This window comes from Aotus nancymaae, unplaced genomic scaffold, assembly GCF_030222135.1.
Source record: "Aotus nancymaae isolate 86718 unplaced genomic scaffold, 86718_ANA_hifiasm-v0.15.2.pri h1tg000041l, whole genome shotgun sequence".
In the NCBI taxonomy this organism is placed as follows: domain Eukaryota; kingdom Metazoa; phylum Chordata; class Mammalia; order Primates; family Aotidae; genus Aotus; species Aotus nancymaae.
In genome coordinates, this window is record NW_026988455.1 from 35,021,485 (window position 1) to 35,038,763 (window position 17,279).

The following is a 17,279-nucleotide window of genomic DNA, read 5'->3' on the forward strand; positions in this document are numbered from 1 at the left end:
TTGTCTAACCCCTCATTTTACAAAGAGCTGGGATTACAAGTGCCCGCCACTGTGCCTGGCTAATTTCTGTATTTTTAATAGAGATGGAGCCTCACCATGTTGGCCAGGCTAGTCTTGAACCCCTGATCTCAGGCGATCTGCCTGCCTTGGCCTCCCAAAGTGCTGGAACTACAGGCTTGAGCCACCACGCCTGGCCTATGTCTTTCTTTTTTAACTTTGCTTCTCTCTTCACGTTTTATCCACTCGAACTGGCATTCTCCTCAAGCCTATAACCATGGTCAGTGATTATATCATCTTTGCTATGAGAGAAGAAGGGACTCTCTTCCCCTGTTTCTAGGTTAAACATCATCTCTCAGGACTTCAGTGCCTTTGGGTCACACACCCATCCTGTACGCAGGAAAGCAGAGCAATCAGATTGGCACCCACTTGAACCACAATACTGAAGTGAGGTAGAAACAGTTCAACCATAAAAGGGGTTCTTCTCTCTGCAGAAGAACCACAGAGGGCTGGGAAGGCAAACACTATATGCACCTCCCCTTCTGTCCTCCTTTACACAGCTCTGCCCAGTGACTCCATCTCCATTTTCATCAATGATCTGAAGCCTGAGATGTTTTGCTGATATATGCTGTCTCCCACACTGTTTAGTTCATCATCCACACAGGTGGACTACTTAGAATGAGTTACTAGCCCAGCAGAAATTCGAGTTTCAACAGAAAGTCAATGATTAACATTTTATCCCAAACCAAAGTGCTAGGTAATATTATAAAAGCAAGAAGTTTTTATTTTAAAATCACTGAATCCTTATTGCTCTGAATTGCACATGACCTCAAACAGCTGAACTCAGAAGACCATACCTCATTGAGAAATATTTACCATGCAAGAATTCTTTATCTAAGCTTTAGCAAAAAGCCCATCTTTCCTGCACACCCTGTCCTGTCATCTCAGATTGAACTACTGAGATTTATTAGTTGTATTTCTCTAAGACAACTCAAAAATAATAAATATTTCACCCCTTTCTTTTGTTAGAAAACTACAGAATTGTTTCTTCTGCAGAAATCTCAATGACTCTTCATTTCCATTTATGAACTGCATTGTCACAGATATTTTTCAGCCACAGGATTCCAGAGCTTCCCCACATCTCACTAATTTCAAATTATATGAAGGCCAGCAGTAGTGGACGTTCACTGCTCTTCCCTCCACACAAATGGGGGCTCCTGTGTTCTGAGCTCACTGCTAATTGGCCACAATTGGTTGCATCAGGATGATCTCCTGATCCAGGGGGTAGTCATCAAAAATCTTCCCCAGAATTTTTAAAAATTGTGGTAATAAACACTTCACATTAAATTTACAACCTTAAACATTTTCCAGGCGTTTAGTTTAGTTGTGTTAAGCACATTTACACCGCTGTGCCATCAATCTCAAGAATTTTTTCATCTTGCAAAGCTGAAACTCATTAAACATTACAGCTGAAGCCCATTAAACACCTCTCCATGGCTCCTTTCTCCAGCCCCTGGCAACCACCATTCTACTTTCTGTCTCTATGAATTTGACCACTCTAGGCACCTTCCATAAGTGGTATCATATAGGATGTGTCTTTTTGTGACTGGCTTCTTTCACTTAGCATAAGGTCCTCGAGGTTCATCCATGTAGTATGTGTCAGAACATCCTTCCTATTAAAGGTTGAAAATATCGTATCATATGTATTGTATATACCACATTTTTAAAATCCATTCATCCATCAGTGGACACCTTCGGGCTCTTGTGAATAATGCTGCTGTAAACATGGGTGTACAAATATCTCTTCAAGACCCTGCTTTTAATTCTTTTGGATATATACCCAAAATTGATATTACTGAATCATATGGTAGCTCTATTTTATTTTTGGTTTTTAGTTTTTGCATTTAAAAAAGTTTAAATAGCCAGGCGCGGTGGCTCACACCTATGATCCGAGCACTTTGGGAGGCTGAGGTGGGCAGATCACGAGGTCAGGAGTTCAAGACCAGCCTGGCCAACATGGTGAAACCCAGTCTCTACTAAAAATACAAAAATTAGCCAGGTGTGGCGGCAGGCACCTGTAATCCCAGCTATTTGAGGGGCTGAGGCAGGAGAATTGCTAAAACCTGGGAGGCGGAGGTTGCAGTGAGCCGAGACGGCGCCATTGCACTCCAGCCTGGGTGACAGAGTGAGACACTTTGTCTCAAAAAAAAAAAAAGTTTAAATAGACTTTGTTACTCAGGCTGGTCTCAAACTCCTGGCCTCAAGTGATCCTCCCAAAGTGCTACAATTATAGGAATGAGCCACCGCTCCCTGCCCTGTTTTACCTTGATTTTTTTGAGGAACCTTCATACTTTTTCCCATAGTGGCTACACCATTTTACACTCTCACCAACAGTGCACAAGGATTCAAATTTCTTCATATCCTTGCCAACACTTATTTTCTGTTTGGTTTTGTTAATAGTAGCTATCCTAATAGATGTAAGATACTTCCCCAGGATTTTTCACTAGAACTGAGAAAACTGGTCTTTCCTATGACAGAAGCTCAGAAGGCATGCTGTGGGGCTGGAACTCTAGAGTTGTCATGTTTCTTTCTCTTTCTGGTTTTTTTTTTTTTTTTTGGTCAGCATCTCACTCTGTCGCCCAAGGTGATGCGATCACACACAGCTCACTGCAGCCTTGACTTCCTCAGGCTCAGGTGATCCTCCCAACTCAACCTCCCAAGTAACTGGGACTACAGGTGTGTACCACCAAACCTTCCTAATTTTTGTATTCTTTGGAGAGATGGGGTTTTGCCATGTTGCTCAGAGTGGTCTCAAACTACTGGGCTCAAGCAATCCACCTGCCTCTGCTTCCCAAAGTGCTGGGATTACAGGAGTGAGACACCATGCCCAGCCACAGTCATGTTTCTTGACATGTGAAGGAAGATGATCCATACTGAGTGTTTAGGGTACTAATTACTACAATCCTTCTCCCCTCCAAAGTTCTGAATCCAACTGAATCCTGTTCACAGAAGCATAATAGACTCCGATAAAGATGGTAATAGCAGCTTCAGTCCTTTTCAAGGTGGATTGGAGACTATGACTGGAAGCCAGATGCAGGCTGGTCTTCCCATTCCTCTTCCCCAGCAAATGGAATTTACTTACAAGGCAGTGGCAGGCCTGCTATGTCCCGCCTTGCAACAGAGGCAGAGAAGGCCCCCATGAATCAACTACAGAAAATGAACAAGACCAAAGACAAAACCGCTTGCTACTTGGGGACAGGCAAGATCCAAAGGAGAAGCAGAGGGAAAAGGCCAGCCTGCATAATGAGCCTTTTGCCAACCTCAGCAGCCTGAATGAGTCATTCTTTCATCCTGGGAGGATATAGGTAGTCTGAAAAGAAAAAAGCTTGGTCCCCAAAACATCTGAGGACTTTATGACTTAGGCTGACATCTTTATGACTTAGGCTGACATCTGAAGAGAGAGGGAAATGTCCCTTTCCCTTGCCTCCCAGTGTTTCTTATGTTTGGCTTTCTTAGTTGTTGTTGTTTGGAGACAGGGTCTTGCTCTGTTGCCCAGGCTGGAGTGCAATGGCACTATCACGGGGTTCACTGCAGCCTCCACCTCCTGGGTTCAAGCGATTCTCCTACCTCAGCCTCTCAAGTACCTAGGATTACAGGTGTGCGCTACCATGCCTGGCTAATTTTTATTTATTATTATTTTGAAGATTTGTATTTACTTTAAGTTCCGAGATACATGTGCAGAACGCGCAGATTTGTTACATAGGTATACTGCACATTTTAAAACTTTCTGTAGAGATGGAGTCTTGCCATGTTGCCTAGGCTGGTCTCAAACTCCTCGATGCAAGCAATCCACATGCCTAAGCCTCCCAAAGTGCTGGGATTCCAAGCGTAAGCCACAGGGTTTGGGTCTCATTTGGCTTTATTAACCCCTAGGGCGTAGCATAACCAGATGCAGCTGTTCACCCTGGGCAAGGGAGCTGAGTGTCCCTGAGCCTTCCCCCTCATCCAGGAGCCTGATCCCGGCTGTCAATCACGACTCCTTCAGGAATCCTCCTGAGGTCAGTGATTGGACTCTGGAGGTTCTGAAATGGGTAAGAACAGAACATTGGTTGCATTTACTGAAGGTCATAAATGCCCTAGGCTGGAAATTCACTCCCCAGTCTGTTTTCCATCTTACATTTTCTCAGGTAGGACATTCAATAGAGTTCACTAGAGATTATGCAGTGAACTCAAATGAAGGCATAAAACTTCTCCAAATAATAAATGTCAGCAATATTAAAATGCCCTGATTTGAAATATATGAAATACTTCACATTATTAAATTCTCAGGGAGGTATTAAGGTCTAAAGAAAAATGTAATTTTTCTTGAAAATTGAGGTCTAAAGAAATTAAAAGTCCCAAAATTATTTCCTCTCCAATTTTTTTTTTTTTTTTTTTTGGTTTGGGGTCAGCCAGAGGGCTCATTTAACAATGGTGATAGTGTCTGGGTCCTGCACAGCTGCAGTCCCCTGCAGAAGAACCTTGGCTTCAGGCTCTCCAAAATGCCACTCTCTTGAGCAGCTGTCCTGAGTCCATGACTTGTGAACTTAACTGGCAGAAATCCAGTCATGTGAGGTCAGTCCTGCTGCCATGGGGCCCTCCCCAAGCCTGGCAGAAGTCCAGGGTTGCCTGAGGCCTGTGTTCCTGCTGGGGTAGCTCTCCTCTGAAGCTGCTGCTTCTCAAAACCATTAAAAGTAAACCCCTTTCTAAGAGGCATCTCTTAAGGTAAGATTTTCCCAGCTCTAGCAAGCACACTGCCTCATCCACATGGGACTGTGAAGTCCTTGGAGAAATGAAGTTATTTCTCATTTCCCTGGGAGTTTCTCCTGATAGGAGGCCCACTGGTGCTTCAGCCTGCAGGGCTATGGCAGATATAGGAGGCCAAGGACCTTTCCAACAAAGGCCAAAGGCATGAGACTTTCCTTCTATGGAGAACAGGTGAGATGGAATAGCCAGATGGATAAGAATAGTGTTTGTAGAGAAAAATCACAGATTTCCTGATGAGAAACATGGAGAAATCCTAAATGATTATAATCTTTGTAAACTGTGAAGATGATTTAACTCAGGTTTGTGGAAAGTTTCATCATGGTCCTCTTGAACAAAGCAATCACTTGAAAAGCATGGCAAAATCACAGGCAATTGATGGTTTTAGACCTGAAGCTCTGTTTTAAAATGAAAGGTCTAAAATGATAACCCCATGAAAAGACTCAAGACAAATCTTCTCTATTAGTGAGAGAAAACACCACACTCTATCTTGTCTTTTATATTCAACATCTAGGGCTTAACCACTATGGACTTCATATGCAGGGTAAATGATTTCAGGGAAAAGTTATTTAAATTAAAATTTTAAATATTTAATTTTTTTTTTTTTTTGAGACGGAGTTGCCCAGACTGGAGTGCAATGGCATGATCTCAGCTCACTGCAACCTCCACCTCCTGGGTTTAAGTGATTCTCCTGTCTCTGCCTCCTGAGTAGCTGGGATTACAGGTACGAGCCACCATGCCCAGCTAATTTTGTATTTTTAATAGAGACAGGGTTTCACTATGTTGGTCAGGCTGGTCTCGAACTCCTGATCTCAGATGATCTGCCTGCCTCAGTCTCTGAAAGTGTTGGAATTACAGGCGTGAGCCACTGTGCCCAGCAATTTTTACAAAAACAAAAATGAATGGAATGGAAAGCTATAACAAAACATTTTGAGGCATTAGCCAATTTAAACTTGCAGTTGTTATACCAACTAAATTGGAAAAGAGAGCAACTGTAGAAAGTGATATAAGTCTAGGTGTCCCTAAAGAATAGAAAATGAATACCATGTTTCTTAGCCTCATTTGCCGTTCCAGCCACGCATAACAAAAACAGCCTGCAGTTTCCTCTCCCGTGAGCAGCAATGTGAACCTGGGTATGACTCACTGCTGCAGCCTCTCTGATACATAGCTCTCTGTTCTTTTGCTATACTCGGTGACAGTAAATATTTGTGGAACAATATTTGTTCAGGAAAGATGCAAAGGCCACACGGTGAAGGAAGAAAACAGGTTTAGAAGTCAGCAAATCCTGCTTCTACCTTGTGCTACTTGAAGCCCCCTAACCAAGTTAATCTATACCTCTTGGACCTCATTTCTTCTTCTTTAAAATAACACCTTTTATTCCTTATAAGTTTGCAAGATTTGGAATAATATAGAAAAGTGCCTCCTATCGGTTATAATAAGGAACTCGATTCTTAGGTAAGATTTAGGTAAAGTTTGACTTTGGTATAAAGAAATAAGAGCTGGTTATTTGGCATACTGATTTTAGTGTTTTCAAACCCTAGTCAAATTTTATCATTTAAGATGCTGAACTAGGATTATCTAGCTCTTAAGATTTTGTGGAGTTTTCTTGTTTTCTTAAAGAGATAAAAGCTGCCTTCACATCTGAAGGACTTTGAGGACCATCTTTCTAAGACATTAAATAAACCAACTAATTTTCACTGATCTCTCTGGAACAAGCTAATTATTATTTAATCTATAAGTGGGTCCTTATCTATTTCTAAATTGTCAGGGTTGCCTTTTTTTTTTTTTTTTTTCCAATTCACAGTGGTTTAAAATGTGCAAACTGCACTAAGAGAATTCGGGCATTCTCTGAGCTGTTTCAGCCCCAATCACTCACTATGTGCCTTTGTTAGCAGCCAGGTGTACCAACCCAGTGCCCCAGTCAAAGGGCAAAGTCTTCTTGTACTTTAACTTTTTGACCAAATTATATTTGAAAACTCTCAGGTAGAGTGTCAATTTGAAGAAAACTCAGGTTTTCAGTGTCACGAAAGGGTTCTGAAAAGGGAAATCTGAAGAAAATGGCCATGAGACTAATTTAAAGTTAAAGAGCTCTAGGAAGGTAGGTCTTGGAAGTAATTTGCAAATGCAGAAATGACTTTTAGCCATAAAATAAAACAAATGCGGGAAAGACTTGTGTTGTCCTACCAGTAGCAGTTTTGTAAGAGGAGGACAGAGCACATGTTTGAAACGCTAGGCAGTGTTTCCAAACAGTAGGACATGACCTATCAGTGAATTGCGAAACATACTTAGTGGGTTGCCAACATAATTTTCTTTAAAGGCATGGAATAGAAAGCATATGCATGAGTCACTAGAAGTACAGTAAGAGTTGTTTGGTGCAATTTTCCATTAATTACATGTGCACACAAGGAAGGTGGGGCCAGGACTACTACATTTTACTTTGCAGAAAACTTCATTTTCACTGTGGGTTGTGATTAAGTTAAAAACCTTTGACTATGCTATGCAGGCAATTCCAACACTTCAGGAATACAAAGCTCTGAAAAAAGGTTATGTAGTAAAACTCATTTTCATTCAGATTGATAAAGAAATAGGTCAGACAAATTGCTGAAGAAAAAAATGGACACAGCATAAAGGATAATAGAGTATACATTTTCATTTACTATTATGAAAAAGAATTTTAAAAATTGTCTGTTTTGCATAAAAAACATGTTTATTTATTTTCAATCAAACATCCTAGAATCAAATGGAGTACAATGTGAGAAGCCCCCCTTTGTTCCTCCTTCAGCAGACAAAATCACTGTCAACAGCTTGATATGCATAACCGAGGATTCTTTTCTAGGGTGCACACACGCATATGTGCTACGAATAGGTAAACAGGTTTTAACTATACAAATGTAAACAGGAGTTTGTGGGTACTGTGCAAATTGTTCTTCCTGTCAATGTCTTAGAAATATTTTCTGTCCACATTAGAGAGCTATTGTCTTTATCTGCTGCAGAGTATTATATGTCAGACATTGGTATGTACTAATTCAACAATTTCTGCATTTCTGTACATTTATGCTGTTTCTAATTTTTTATTATCTTAAAAATACTTCACATAGTCTTGTATCTGACTGAGCACTTGTGTGAATATTTCTTTAGGTTGGATGCCTACAGTTAGTCATTAGATCAAAGGCTGGAGATGTTTCACATGTTGATAATCAACACTGTTAAACTGTCCACCCAGAGAGATGTATCAATTTCTACAATGACTGAGAGTACTCTTTTCCTCACATTATCTCCAGCACTATCACCAATCTTTAATATCCGCCATTTCAATGGATTGAAAAACAGGATCTCATTTTAACTTTAATTTTCCTGATTGCTTACGAAGTTGAATTTTTTCTATGTTTGTAGTCTGTATTTTTTATTTACAAAATATTTTTATGTCCTTTGCCCAATTTTCATTTTGTTTGTAGGTGCTCTTTATATTAAGTATCTTAAATCTTCTGTTTTATTACATATATTTTCCCATTCTTTTATTTATAAAATCTAATTTTATCAAAGTTTTGTAAAAAGTAAAAGGTTTTACTTTTTAAAAATGTAATCAAATCTATCATTTTTTTTTTTTCTTTCATGGCTTCTGGGTTTTGTGTCTTGGTTGGGAATGCCTTTCTTACACTACATTTATTACAATTTTTTCCAGTATTTTCTTCTAGTTACTTTTACATTTCCATGTTTAATTCATTTTGTTCATCCATGATATAAGAACAAGTAGTAAATAACCTCAATATCATTTACTGAATGGTTCAAACCCTTCTCTACCAACTTGTGATGCTATTTTATATATATATATGTGTATATATATATATAATGTATATAAATTGCTCTGTTCCTAGGTTCTTGGTTTCATACCTGTAAGTGATTGATTATTCCTGTGTGAACAGCACATTTACTCTAGCTCCACGGATGGCTTTGAGATCTAATCAAAATTGCTTTATGCCTGATGTCTTTCAGATGAATGTTATAATCAGGTTATTACATCCATTTAAAAAGTTTTGCTGTGGTTATATGAAATTGCTTTGAACTTATAAATTAATTTGGTAGAACTGATATATTTATTATATTGGGTCTTATAAATGGCATGCCTCTATTTTGTGTTTCTTTTATACATTCTAGCATAGATTTATCATTTTATTCATATAGGCCTTACATTTCTCTTGTTAACCTTATTTCTAGATAATACTTCTTGCAGCTATTGTGGATGCGAGTCTACTTCCTCATATGTTTTCTAATTGGTTATGCTGGTGTACACAAACACTTTTCATACCAGTGTGTTGGTTTGTGCACAGCCTCCTTACTAGGCTTTATTAGCTGTAAGAGCATCTCACTAGATCATCATGAGGAATTTTTTGTCCAAAAAAAAAAACCCATATTTACAAACAGTGACAGCCTTGTCTCATTTCCCAGAATGCATACCTTTTAGTACCGTTTTTGTCTTAGCAAAAACTTTTCACCAAGTTTGTTTTCCTGTAGATTTCCGTGAGGTATATTTAATCAAGCCAAGAAGCTAAGCTAAGGAAGTTTCTTTCTATTTCAAGACTGTTAAGAGCACCAGAGGATGTGGAATTTATCACATGCTCTTTCAGCTTGTGAAGATGACTGTATAATTCTTTAATCTGTTAATTTAGTGAGCTACAGTGAGTTACTCTTGACTCAATCTTGCATGTTTTCATCTAAATCTTACTTGAAAATGATGTATCTTTTACTACACTGCTGAATGCAAACTGCTAGTTTTATTGTGGATTTTTGCACCTACATTAATTGAATTTGGTTTAGTTTTCCTTGTGCTTTATTTGTGCAGTTTGCTATAAGGATTATGCTAACCATATGGAATGAATTAGAGAGTTTTACATCTCTTTTCTATCCTCTGGAATGGTTTACACATAAATGTGACCTTGGAAGGTTTTTCTTTTTCTTTTCTTGAGTCAGGGTCTCACTTGTTGCCTAGTCGAGAGAGCAGTGGTGGCATGATCACAGCTCACTGCAGCCTTGAACTCCCAGGCTCAAGCGATCCTCCCATCTCAGTCTCCTGAGTGGCTAGGACTACATGCACAAACGTTTTTGTTGTTGTTGTTGTGTTTTAAATTTTTGTAGAGACAAGAGCTTGCCTAGCCTGATGTCAAACTGCTGGTCTCAGTGATCATCCCACTTTGGCCTCCCAAAGTGCTGGGATTACAGGTGTGAGCCTTTGTCTTTTGTTTTGTTTTGTTTTTGAGACAGAGTTTCACTTGTCTCCCAGGCTGGAGTGCAGTGGTGCAATCTTGGCTCATTCCAACCTCTGCCTCCTGGGTTCAAGCAATTCTCATGTCTCAGCCTCCTGAGTAGTTGGAATTATAGGTGCCCACCACTACGCCTGGCTTTTTGTATTTTTAGTAGAGATGGGGTTTCACCATGTTGGCCATGCTGGTCTTGAACTCCTGACCTTGGGTAATCTGCCTGCCTCGGCCTCCCAAAGTGCTGGGATTAGGGGTGCGAGCCACCATGCCCAGCCTCTTTTTAAAAATAAGTTCTTGCCCTATTTTTTATTTCTCCTAAAGATGTTTCATTTGTTTACTTTTTCTACTTTTTATCAATTTTTACAATCCATATTTTTTAAAAGTCATCACATTTCATCTAGTCTTTCAAATTTATTGGTTTGATGCTATACAGTTATTTATAGTAAATTATAAATAGTACTCTTGTAATTAAAAATATCTGTTCTATTTGTAGGTATCCTTCTAAAATTATTCCTAATGCTGGCAATTTTTGTTAATTACTTCTTGCTTTTTATTCTTTATCATAGTTTACAATGGTTTGTCTTTTATTTTAAAAATCCTGTGTTTCACTGATCAAAATTTGCTATTTTACTCATTTCTGCTTTTTACTAATTCCTCACCTTTGTTTTTTTTCTTTTTTTGAGACGAAGTTTCACTCTTATTGCCCAGGCTGGAGTGCAATGGTGTGATCTTGGCTCACTGCAACCTCCACCTCCCAGGTTGAAACGATTCTCCTGCCTCAGCCTCCTGAGTAGCTGGGACTACAGGCATGTGCCACTATGCCCAGCTAATTTTTGTATTTTTAGTAGAGATAGGGTTTCTCCATGTTGGTCAAGCTGGTCTCAAACTCCCGACCTCAGGTGATCTGCCTGCCTCGGCCTCCCAAAGAGCTGGAATTACAGGTGTGAGTCACCATGCCTGGCCTGGTTTATCTTTTCTTTAGTTTTAAATTTTTAATTAATCTCTTTTGTCTTCTTACTTTCTGGAAAGTAAATCAAATTCTATAAAATTTCTCTAACACCTATTTGGGTAGAATTCCTCAGCTTTAGAGAAGTATTTTTTATTAATTTTAAACAGTTTGTAATTTGTTTGTATTTCTCCTTTAAATGAGTTATTTAGACGATCACTTGAAAATTTCCAAGAGGACAGCCCCTTTGCTATTATTATTACATTATACAAACACATGATCTGTATGATCTTTGAATTTTGTAAGGTTTTTTCCTTCATATGAATCATTTATATGAATATTCCATTGGTTTTCCAAGAGAATATACTTTGTATTCTTGATGGATACAAAGTATTTATATTCGATGGTATCTTTCATATCTTGATCTACTAATGGGCAAGCAAGATCTAAGTTTTTTTCAGCTCTAATATTATACAGTAAAACTGATATTTTTTTTGGAGGTGTGTGGCTCCGCGCAGTTTGTCAGGAGCTGGGCTTCCCAGAGTGAGCGAGCGGCGGCAGGCGTCTTAGGCAGCGCAATGGAACAGCCCTGTGCCCTGTCCAGCTGAGAGAATATCATCAGCACAACAGCCCTGGTGTTGGTACAGGAGCAACCGACACCAAAAGGCAAATAAATAGTGGCAGCAACACTGACACCACCACTTCTGGCTGCCACTCACCTGAGGATGAAAATAAGCCAATCTACCACCATCTGGCAGCACTCAAGTGGCAGGTAGAGGCTCAGGCTGATATCATCGGTGCCCAGGAGACAGCCCTACACTTCAGTGAGAATGCAGCCAGGCAGCTAGAAGGAGACTGCAGATACCTCTCCGGCTGCCTGCAACATGCCTCCCGACAGGTGGAGGACTTGAAGCAGGCTTTGTCTAATGTATCCAGACAGAAAAAGGTGGCGGACAGGTGCAATGAGGAGTTAAAAAAGGAGACGGATGGCCTGAGTCTGGAACTGTACAGGAACACTATAATCAATGAGGAGCTGCAGAGGAAGAACACCAAACTGGAAGAAAAACTTAAACTCCTGCAGTCCGAAAAGTCCAGCATCCAGCTCAGTGTCCAGGAGCTACAAAGAAAGCTGGATAGGGCCAAGCTCCTGCTGCCGCAGGTGCAGCTACAGGAGGAGATCGAGAACCTGAAGCAGGAGCTTCACAGAACCAAAAGAGAGCTCCAAGAAGCGCTGGATGAAAATAATCGCTGGGAACGCCTCTACCAGCAGCAGGAGGAGAAGATACAGGAGTGGGAACAGAAAATACGGGAGGAGGAACAAAAGCTGCGGCTGCAGGAGCAGAAAATGAGGGAACACCAGCAGATGATGCTGGATTGGGAGGAGAAAATACTGGAGGAGGAACTAACGATGCGGCAGCAGGAAGAGACGATGAGGGAACACAAGCAGATGATGGTGGATTGGGAGGAGAAAATACTGCAGGAGGAACTAACGATGCGGCAGCAGGAAGAGACGATGAGGGAACACAAGCAGATGATGGTGGATTGGGAGGAGAAAATACTGCAGGAGGAACTAAAGATGCGGCAGCAGGAAGAGACGATGAGGGAACACAAGCAGATGATGGTGGATTGGGAGGAGAAAATACTGCAGGAGGAACTAACGATGCAGCAGCAGGAAGAGACGATGAGGGAACACAAGCAGATGATGGTGGATTGGGAGGAGAAAATACTGGAGGAGGAACTAAAGATGCGGCAGCAGGAAGAGACAATGAGGGAACACGAGCGGATGATGCAAAGGCGAGAGGAGAAGATTCGGGGACGGGAACAGAAGATTCAGGAGCAGGAGGAAAAGATTTGGGAGGAGAAGAGGCATCAGGAGGAGAAAAAGATGCAGGAGGAAAAGAAGAGGCTGTGGGATGTGAAGGAACAACTGAGGGAGCAGGAGAAGAAAATACAGGAGGAGAAAGAACGGCTGAGGGAGTGGGAAGAGAAGATGGAGAAGCAGGAGGCGATGATGCAGGAAAAGAAGCGGAGGGAGCAGGAGATGTGGGAGAAGGAGGGGAGGCAGGAGCAAGTGGAGAAGAGGAGAGAGCAGGAGGACATGATGTGGGAGAAGGAGAACATGTGGGAGGAGTACAGGATGTGGAAATAGGAGAAGACAATGCAGGAGTAGAATTGTAAAATACTGGCTGGGTGCGGTGGTAAAATACAGTTAATATCAAATTTACCATTTTAATAAAAGTTATTTTAAAGTTTCTAAAAAAAAAAAAACTGATTTTTTTTGAGAGTGTGCAGTTCTATAAATTTGAACATATGTATAGACTCATGTTACCACCACCACAATCAGGATACAGAACTGTTTATCACCAAAAAAAAAAAAAAAAAAAAAAACCCAAAAAACCAAAAAAAAAAAAAAAAACCTCCTTCTCACAGCCTCTTTGTAATCAACTCCCCACAACCCCAACAACTGGCAACCACCAATCTGTTCTGTCACTATAGTTTTGTCTTTTCAAGAATGTCATATAAACAGAATCATACAGAATGCAGCCTTCTGAGACTGGCTTTTTCACTCAGCATATGATGTTGAGATTCATCCAAATTGTGACATGTATGCCATCATATAGATGCACCTCTATCCATTCACCTGTTGGAAGACATCTTGGTGACTATGGAGCTGCTATAAATATCCATGCACAGGTTTTGTGTGAATGTAAGTTTTCATCTCTCTAAATACCCAGGGTCACATGGTATGTGTATGTTAGCATTTAAAGAAACTGCCTGTTTTGAGTGACTGAGTCATTTTGCATTCCTACTAGCTGTGCGGAACTCCAGTTGCTCTGCATATTTATCAGCATATCAAATTGCAGATATGTTTTTAAAATCTTTAGCAACACCGTACAGTATCAGCCAAAAGAATCTTTGTCCCGTTTACTGATTTTCACTTGGGTTCTATTTAGTCTGAAGTTAACAAAGCCACGTTTACTCTTTAGCATTTGCCTGGTATATTTTTTTTCATCTCTTCATAATCTATGACAGTGTTTTAGATTTTGCAAATAGCAAAATGGGATTTCGTGTTTTTACTCAAGCCTAAGGATTCCAGAATTTAACCTGTTCATGCTTATTATGAGGAAATAACTTGGTCTTGCTATATTGTGGATTTTAAAAATTTCTATGTAGCTTGTTTCTTTTTTCTTTACTGTCTTGTTGGATCTAAAAATTCCATTCCCTCTTTTCAGGTAGTTTTGTAGCTATTAAAGTTGTTGATATATATTTGCTTCCCTCTCGTCTCATGGCAAATGGCAATTATGCACTTCTCTGGTCTGTTGAACTCAGGCATAGCCATGTGACTTTCTTTGGTCAAATAAATGTGAAGTGACATATGTCACCTCTAGACAAAAGCTTTAAGTCACAATATATGCTGCATCATACTCTTTCTTTCCTTGGACACTGCAACCAGCAATGTTCCAAATAGTGACATTCCACCAGCCTTGCTCCCAGATTAAGACTGGTATTCAATAGGGGCCGCTAGCCAATCTGCCAAAGGCAAATTGCACGGGCACAAATAAACCTATGTTGTTGAAAGTAATTAAAATTTGGGAGCTGTTAATGCATCATCACCTAACTTATCTTTACTAACATACCCTTAACTTTATATATATTTTAATATATTTTTTCAATCAACACCTAGAATCAAACACTACCTATATCCTTCCCTTGAATAAGACAAGATCTGGGACAAGCTTTCACTTTATATGCCCTGCCTTGTCTCCATTCATGTTAAAACCTAGAATTTTAGTTGGACTTTGTTTTCACATGTTCATTAGTATTTATTTAGATGTTTTCTGATTGCAGGCAACTCTAGTGATTATAAAGGGGATTTGCAGGTCACAAAGCCAAAGTAGTTGGTCTCACATCTTTATCAGTTTATTTGATTTAAACATCTTTCATTGGGCCGGGCACAGTGGCTCAGGTCTGTAGTCTCAGCACTTTGGGAGGCCAAGGTGGGAGGATCACTTGAGGCCAGGAGTTCAAATCTAGCCTAACAAAGATCCCATCTCTACAATAATTTTTAAAACCTAGCCAGCCCTGGTGGGGCATTTCAGCTACTTGGGAGGCTGAGCTGAGAGGATCATTTAAGTCCAACGGTTGTGGTTACAATGAGCTGTGATCCCATTGCCACACCCCAACCTAGGTGACATGAGACCTTGACTCAAAAAAAAAAAAAAAAACACTAATGGATTCATTGTTCATTTTGTTTAGTCACTCTGAGAAAGATTTCTTCTAAGTAATTTAGTTGCTGATGAAACATCTAATACCAATTAACATCTTCCATTTCATGAATTTAAGCTTTGACTGAATCCATTCTGCTATATAGTCCACTTTGAGTGTTTCAGTTTTATAATCATATTTTTAATTTCCAGAAACTCGAAATATTTATTTTTCATAGCATCCTAGTCTTTAAGGACACAGTATCTTTATGAATTGCTAAAGATCTTGATTCATTAATTTAAAATTTTCATGTTTCTCCTAGTAACTATCTTCTTGAACAGGTTAATTTGTTTTAATTTCATGCCTCCTTTTATGTTACTGGTTTTCTTTAAATTTGATGATTCTTGGCTGCCCATATTTATAAATGAGGGCCTAAGATTAAAGTTTGAAGTGTTGTTTTTTCATCCAAATGGGAATTCTGCTTCACTTTCAATGAGCACAAATGATTACAGGCACTTACATGGTGATTATAAACGGAAGTGGCAGGTCACCGTAGTCAGAGAGAGATCATGTGGGCAGCTTAACTTCAGTTCCTCCTTGTAGCCATTTTGGATAATTCCCTTATTCTCCGATCCCAGCTTTCCTGGGTCAGAGCTCCCACTTCAGACAGCTGCTTTCTCAGCCTGGTGGTAAACTCCAGAATCAGATGCTCCAAAGATGAGTGCAATGGCTTAGCTGTTCCACCCTTTAATTAACTGGTACTTCAAACATCTGCTTTTTATCTTCCAGAAATTCCACATTGTTCAATTTCTGGTTTTCCAACTCTGCTATCATTTTTAATATTTCTCCAGTCATTTCAAAGGGATTCTAGAAGAATAAAAAATGTGTTCAGTCATCCATGTTAACATTTTAGCACATAGCTTTTAATCAGAATTTTCCACAAAAAAACCCAATCATCTCCTATCTTGCCGATCCTCTGAAAATCAAGTGTTACTGTCTTGAGATTAGAGATTCTGTAAAAACCCATTTGAAATTAGACTAACTCATTATTGGACATAGAACTGGATGGGTAAGCAAGAGTGATTTTTGACCGCTAGTAATTATGTATGGATTTAAGGCAGGATGACAAGCTCTTTGCTATTATCACATCTGACAATTTTCTTAAAAAAGTCCTGTTTGCATAGATGGTATATGTTCTGCTAAGTACTCAGTAAAAGTGCATAATACATGCTTGTACCTTTCTCTAAATCAAATGAAAATACTGTATTTCAAAATTAAATGACATTATTTCAGGTATATTGAAAGTTTAACAATCACTTACAGGGCTAAAATTGTACATATTTAGCAGCAAAATATTCACATTTATAATTCCAGTGGTATGGTTTTAAATGTTTGATAAAATATATGTAAAATATGGAAGAATTTTAAAACTATAATTATGTGTATGTGTGTATGTCTTTTAAAAATCTGTAAAGAAAACTGGGGCTATCAGGTACAAGCTCATTTAACTTCTAACTCTTCCCATCTTTGTCTCTGTCCACACTTCCCAGGATCCCCCAACTCTACAATAATTTTTACATATTTTACAAGGTGACCCCATCCCTGATTTTATTTTTTTAATCTATATTTCTTTCCCAGATTCTCTAAGTTACTTATCTAACCATTTTGCACTACATGTATGGGAGCCATCTCAAGTTCATTGAGAAATCAAATATGTACATCCCCATCTGTTCAGATCTGTTTCTTTCAGTCTTAAGAACATTAAAGTATCTCCTGCTCCCTCCTTGTCTGAAATCCTGCTGCATAAATGAGGCTCTCCTTCTTTAACTGGTTCCTTCCTTTCACCTTACCAACATTTAAGTCCTTCTTACTCTAAAAAATTCCTCCTCAGCTAGCTTCATTTGCTCTTATCATCCAAACTCCTTCAAAGAGTAGCCTCTACCCAGTCTTCAATCTCCCCTCAGGGCATTCCTGCCCCTCAATTTACTGCAATCTGGCATTTTTATCAACCAATTCAGTGAACTGCTCTCATTAAGGTCTCCTGGGACCAAACTGCCAAAATCCTGTGGACA

At 39.5% G+C, this 17,279-nt stretch overlaps 1 protein-coding gene across 4 annotated transcripts in view; it reads right to left on the reverse strand.

Annotated features, from left to right (window-relative positions):
• Positions 1–7,431: 7,431 nt before the first annotated feature.
• The window catches only part of CEP78 (centrosomal protein 78), a 43,577-nt gene continuing 33,729 nt past the window's right edge, over positions 7,432–17,279 (reverse strand). For all 4 annotated transcript variants that reach the window (XM_064361628.1, XM_064361626.1, XM_064361627.1 and 1 more), the window contains one exon: positions 7,432–16,074. In XM_064361628.1, the coding sequence (XP_064217698.1) occupies positions 16,064–16,074 (11 nt within the window). In that variant the 3' untranslated portion in view covers positions 7,432–16,063. The remainder of the gene's footprint in view (positions 16,075–17,279) is intronic.